The 6,556-nt window shown below is 40.3% G+C and overlaps 1 protein-coding gene across 1 annotated transcript; it reads right to left on the reverse strand.

Moving 5' to 3' along the window:
• Nucleotides 1-4,418: 4,418 nt before the first annotated feature.
• LOC123258220 lies at nt 4,419-6,308 on the reverse strand. The gene is made up of 2 exons (XM_044718093.1): nt 5,306-6,308; nt 4,419-5,146 (listed from the first exon to the last, which is right to left on the reverse strand). Exons 1-2 carry the CDS (start codon nt 6,306-6,308, stop codon nt 4,419-4,421), a joined length of 1,731 nt encoding a protein of 576 aa, XP_044574028.1.
• Between the last annotated feature and the right edge of the window lie 248 nt (nt 6,309-6,556).

Genomic DNA, 6,556 nt, shown 5'->3' on the forward strand with positions numbered 1-6,556 from the left:
TAAACCGATAAGATCAGCAAAGTCAGTCTTGTCTTGATTGAGTCTTGAATCGGGATCGCACTAAGCCCAAATCAAATATAATCGTGGAGTGAAAAGTGGCTTTAACGTTAAAAGTCGATTTAAGTGAAAGTTTGTTAAAATATAAGAAATAAAATAAAAATTATTTTTTTTTAAAAATAAACTTCGGAACAAAAGCTTATTAGCTATTAATAATAGATATAATATCTAAATTTATATTATACAACACCAAAAAAGAAAGAAATTACTAAAAATAAAACAATCTGGAAGACATAATTAAAAGTTTAGAAAATTTAAACATGGCAAACGGAGGTGGAGCTAACACACACATGATAGGTAGTGGACTAGGTAGTAGCAGTAGCATAACGATGGAATTAATAAACAGACTAATTAATGTCCAATTGAATGATTTAAATGCAAAGGTAGATGATCTAACCTCGAAGTTAGAAAACAAAAACAATTCAGTAGAAGATTACAAGGTTCAGATAATTGACCCGAACGTTAGTTGCGAAACAACTTTGGAGGTGGTAAAAGCACTTCCCAAATTTTACGGGGAGCAAACCCAATATGTAGGCTGGCGAGAGGCAGCAGAAACAGCAATAAAACAGTGTAAAAACAGTAAAATAAACAGTGAACAATATTTTATTGCACTAACAATATTGAGGAATAAAATCATGGGAACGGCTCATGATGCGCTTACAAACCATGGTACAGTACTAAATTTTAACGCCATATTATCTAGACTGGATTTTATCTACAACGATAGAAGACCAATCCACGTACTAGAAGCCGAGTTAAGTATCCTAAGACAGGGTAAATTATCAGTAACAGAATTTTATAATGAAGTTAATAAAAAAATGACCTTATTAATAAATAAAACCATTATGACATATGGCAAAGAGAGCGAAATAACAAAAGAAACAAATAAGATAATTAGAAATAACGCCTTAAGAATTTTTATCTCAGCTTTGAACGGATCAATTTCAGAAACCTTGTTCTCACTAAATCCAACTGATCTTCCTAATGCCCTAGCAAAAGTTCAAGAGCTTGAGTCAAATAATTTTAGAGCTCAATTTGCTAACAGATATTATGGCTTTCAAACTGAGACAAATAAACAAGCCAATTTCTTGAGGTTCAATCCAGCCCAGCAAAAACCAAATTATAATAAACCACGACAGGTTACCAATGGGTGAACCATCAAAACCAAAATTGGCCTCAACGTAATAATCATGATCACAATATTTTCCAAAGACAAAATTTCCAAGGTCATCAAAAAGAAGAACCAATGGAAATGGATCCATCAATCTAAATTCTTAATAGACCTAAATGGCAATCAAATAATTTCCGTCAAGGGAATTATGCAACCCAAACCCAAGATCGTCCGTATTTCAATCACACAAATGAACAAAATTTTGGTCGTCCGAATAATACTTTCCAACAAAATCAAAATGGTCCAAATTTTCCGATAAAAAGGTTACATGAGGGAACAGTAAATCACCCGCAAAATAAAACAATGAAAGTTAACAACATACAAGAAGATTGTTTTTTAGAAGAAGGTCAGGAACAAACCTACCTTATTCAGTACGAATCAACAAAAAATATAACAAAGAATTTATAGTGTTAATCGATACAGGCGCAACAGCTTGTTACGTTAATAGCAGAATATTTTCAAATAAAAACGAAATTCCAATATACTCGATAATAAAATATAACCAAATAATAACAATTTTTAATACAAAATACATCTGTTATGATATCGAAGGGTTAGAAACTGACTTGTTAGTCGGCTATAACTTACTGAGAAAAATAGGAGTGTGAGAGGATGGTTTTCTTAGTGGTCTCATAGGTTTATTAATGTGTGGATATGTTAGATATAGTTTTACATAATTGTCTTTTGGTCTTAACTTATGCGTCTTTTCTGCTCTATTTGTTGCTTAAGACTAACTACTCGCAGCTTTATTAACAGTCTCCTCTACTATTCGATAACAGCTTCTGTTATCCTACATTTGATTGCTGCTTAGCTGCTTACATTCGGCCTTTCCTGATAAATTATCAGCGTCCTCGCGAGATTCGTAGATGGGGTCGTCCTTCGAGTCATCGTCGTCATCTTGGTCATCTTCTGGAAGTTCACACCAGCGCTTCATCTTGTCGGATGCATAAACCGACTTATAATGTCTCTGCTTTCGTTGGGCCTGGGGGATATCTTCCACTAGATATCGGTCGTTCGGCAACACCTTGTTGACAATAAAAGGTCCTTTATAGCGAGGCTCCAATTTTCTGGAAGTACCCGTGCTGCTTGGCTCGTTCTCCACCAGTACAATATCTCCTAGCTTATATTGTGTGGGCTTAGCGTGTTTTGCGTCGTACCGTTTCTTGGCTGCAGCTCTTTGATCGTTGACTCTAGTTGCAGCGTCTGCTCATAGCGTATCTAACTCGACATCTGTCATCATCCTCTGCTCTTGATTCTGGATCACGCTGGTCAGGGTGTTCTTTAAAATATCTCTTGGCTCGTATCCATAGAGAAGCTGAAATGGGGAACATTTAGTTGTGCTATTTACCATGGTATTAATGCTCCACTGGATAGATCGTAGCATTTCGTCCCATCGCTTATCGTTTTCATTCGAAGGCAGTAGCATGGACAAAATAATTCTGTTCGTTCTCTCTGCATGACCGTTGGCTCTCGGTGTCCTTACAGCGTTAAGGATGTGCTTTATGTTGTTCGACTTGCAATATTTTTCGAAATCTTTCGAAGTGAAGGCGGTACCTCGATCAGTGATAATTCGTCCTGGCATTCCCAAGTAGCTCGTAACCTCTTGCAGGATATCCAAGACATGTTTAGTTGCAGTACTTTTTGTTGCTCGAACTATAGTAAACTTCGTGAAGGCGTCGACAATAACTAGAATATGCTCATTCCTCTTTGAACTCTTTGGAAAAGGTCCTAGGTGATCCATGTGTACAGTATAAAATGGGATAGGCTTAATGTCATCGTAATGATACTCTCCTTCTTGGCATCCACCTGGTATTTTGTTTAGCGCGCAACCTATGCATGATTTTATATAGCTCTTGACGAAATTTCGCATTCGGGGAAACCAAAACAAATTAAGAATGCGCTGCATTGTTTTCTCTGTGCTCATGTGTCCTGCTTTGTCGTGGCATTCGTGTAGTATAAGGTATCTTAGCTGTTTCGGCACAACCCATAGCAACTTGTTGTCGTATTTTCGAAATAGGCGATTTTGCTCTATTACGTACTCGTCGTTCTCGGTTTGCTTCGCACTTGTCATATCCGCTACGATGTTCTGGATCTTCTCATCTTGTAGTTGTATCGCGAATAACCAGTCAGCTTCGTCTATCAGGGTTTTGGAAATCTTCAGACATGCGGTCTCCATTTCATGTGCGTTTTCAAAAGGTGCTCGGCTTAAAGCATCAACGTGGCACATCAGTATTCCAGCTCGATGTACAATCTCGATGTCATATTCTTGAATCCTTAACCACCATCGTGCAATTCGGGGTATAAGTTCCTTCTTATCCATTGAAGATTTCAGGGCATTACAATCGGTAACTACTCGAACATTTTTACCGTAGACATAATACTTAAATCGCTCCAACGACTCGACGACGGCTAGAGCTTCCAGCTCATAACTGTGATAATTTTTCTCAGACTTAGACGTTGCTCGAATAAAATAAGCAATCGGCTTTAGTTGACCCTCTTCATTTTGCATCAGTACGGCGGCCAAACCCACAGCACTGGCATCTGTGTGTAATTCGTGTTCAGCATCTAGGCGATAACTTGTGATAACAGGTCTTGACGTTAGGCTTCTTTTCAATTCGTTAAACGCGTCCTCTTGGCGCTGCTCCCATTTGAATGTTTGTGCTTTTCGCAACAGCATACGCAACGGCTCTGATATAATAGCGTATCCGGCGACAAATTTTCGGAAATATCCTGTCAATCCTAAAAACTGACGTACTTCGGTGACATTGGTCGGTGTGGGGAACATGGAAATGGCATTCGTCTTTACTTCTCCTGGGCTGATACCTCCATCGTGAATTTGATGTCCTAGAAACGTAATAGGCTGCTCGTACAACTTACATTTATCCAGATTTAGAGTTAGTCCACACTCTCGCAATACTGTAAGGACTCTCTCTAGCTTGGCATACATCTCCTCGAAATTATTGCTACCAATAAGAATGTCGTCCATGTAGTGCATCATATCTCCTTTATGCACTCGCTTTTGTAGTTCTGCCATGAGACGATTGAAAATGGCTGGGGCATTCTTTAGCCCAAACGGGAGTCGCTTAAACTCGTAAAGTCCATCCGTGGTGATGAATGCGGTAAACTTTCGGCTTTCAGGTGCTATCTCAATTTGGTAATATCCGCTATTTAAATCCAGTGAAGTGAAATACTAATATCGTTTCGCCTCTTGAAGACGCTCTTCGATATTCGGAACCGGAAAATTCTCCTTTTTTAACCGCTTGTTCAGACGGCGGTAACCAACACATAGTCGGTCACTACCGTTCGGCTTTTTGATGAGTACTACAGGGCTAGCATACTCTGACGTAGATTGTTGGATAATATCCTGCTGCAATAACTCGTCCAACATCTTGGCGACAACTTCCTTCTTTGGCTCGGGAATTCTGTATGGTGGCTGGGAAACTACTTGGTTGCTCTCAACATCTATTTTGGCTTGGACAATGTTTGTTTTTCCTATTCCTTGCAATCTTGTAGAGAAGACATCTTCGAACTTGCTCAACAACTGATTCATTTGACTTCTTTCCTGATTGTTTTGTATATTAACAAGAAGCTTATGAGTACCACGTTCGCTTCCAATAGTTTCTGCTTGCTGCACCGCTCGCTTGACTTCGACATCCTCTGCCGTAAACTTTAGGGATAACTGGGCGCTAACAATGACATCCTGTCCCAGCAAAAGGTCTTCTTGCAAAAGCTCGTCGTCTGCTACGTATAACTTGGCATCAATGGTCTTCCCTTCAACGTCCATATGGATAACGACTTCTTCAGAAAGAATACACGATCCTCCACATATGCCTCTAATCCTCATAGAGCACTCATGCCGATCTACCTTTAATTCATCCGCAACTGACTGTCGAATGATACTAGCTTGGCTACCCGTATCTATAAATGCGTTATAGCTCTTTGAATTTATACGGACTATTCTGGTGAATAACTTGTCTTGATTTGTTGCTCCTAAACGCATCACCTTTGCAGTTTGGCAACTTTCAGTGATTGCATGAAAAGTATTGCATTTGTTACAGCGGGGCTTCTGCTCCTTACTTGGGCACGAATTGGCAAAGTGTCCCAACTCTCCACACTTGAAACATGTCTTCAAATCCTTTGGCTTTGCTGTCTTCACATCGCTGTCCTGTTTCATCTCGAACTTGTTGTATTTAGGCACAAACTCCTTTTTGTTTGCTGTTGTCCGACCTCTGTTTACGAAATAAGATTCGGCTGCATCTCTAAGCTGCTTCATTGTTGAAAAATGTATCGCTGCAATGCAGTTTTGCAACTCTCGGTGCTGTAATCCTGCGCGAACATATCTGATAACCGCTGCCTCGCTCAGACTGTACCGCACTCCTAGGGCTGACATCCGGAAACAATACTCCTTCACTGTTTCTTTTGCTCGTCTAGTTGCATTAGTCATGTTGAAATGCACTTCCGCTTCGTCCGGGCTTGCTCCAAACTCATCCCTCATAGCTTGCGCGAAGTCACTCCACGTAGTGTGCACCACTGGCGAAGAATCAAACCACATCTTGGCTGGTCCCTTGATCTTTGTATAAATTGCCAATAACAAAAACGTCTCGTCCCAATGATATGCACCAACCACTTTGTTGACACGATCGATGAATTGGTTCACTGATATAGCGTTCTCGTCTCCTGGATTAAACTCTGGCAAAGTGTCTGCGATTTCCTTTACCGACGCTTGTCTAACGTTGTTTCTGGCTTGTAGATTAGGAATATCGTCTCCTGTGATATTCCTCCTGGTTTCCTCTGTGCGTTGCTGCCTATTAACACCATCATCTGCATTTGGCCTCTGCATGCTCACCAACTGCGCCATCTTCATATTCTTCAGCTCGGTCATTTCATTCTGCAGTTGTGAAATAGCTGCTGCTTGCGACGTCACCGATTCCTCTCGTTGACTCACGTTTCCACTAGCTTGTGGCATCTCCACGTCTTCTGATTCCTCAAATTCAACTAGTCGTTGTACTAACTCTGGTCTGGATCCCGCAGCTGCAAGATATCTCAACTGGTCCACCTTGAGTTCTGCTGTCTTGACCATTTTCCTCAATGCTTTTTCCAAAATGTTCTTTTCAATGCGAATTTCACCACGACGCCCATATACACACAATCCCTTTGTGTTATACTGTCTGGCTTTTTCTTTAAATCCGTCTGCCACGCACAAGTATCGAGTAATCTCTGGGGCTGCTACCCATTACCAACTTTCCACGCCGACGATTCTGTTCCAATTTTTTTATGCAACATTTGATTGCTGCTTAGCTGTTTACAGGAGCAATAATAGACACGAAA

This window comes from Drosophila ananassae, assembly GCF_017639315.1.
Source record: "Drosophila ananassae strain 14024-0371.13 chromosome Y unlocalized genomic scaffold, ASM1763931v2 tig00000111, whole genome shotgun sequence".
NCBI lineage: Eukaryota > Metazoa > Arthropoda > Insecta > Diptera > Drosophilidae > Drosophila > Drosophila ananassae.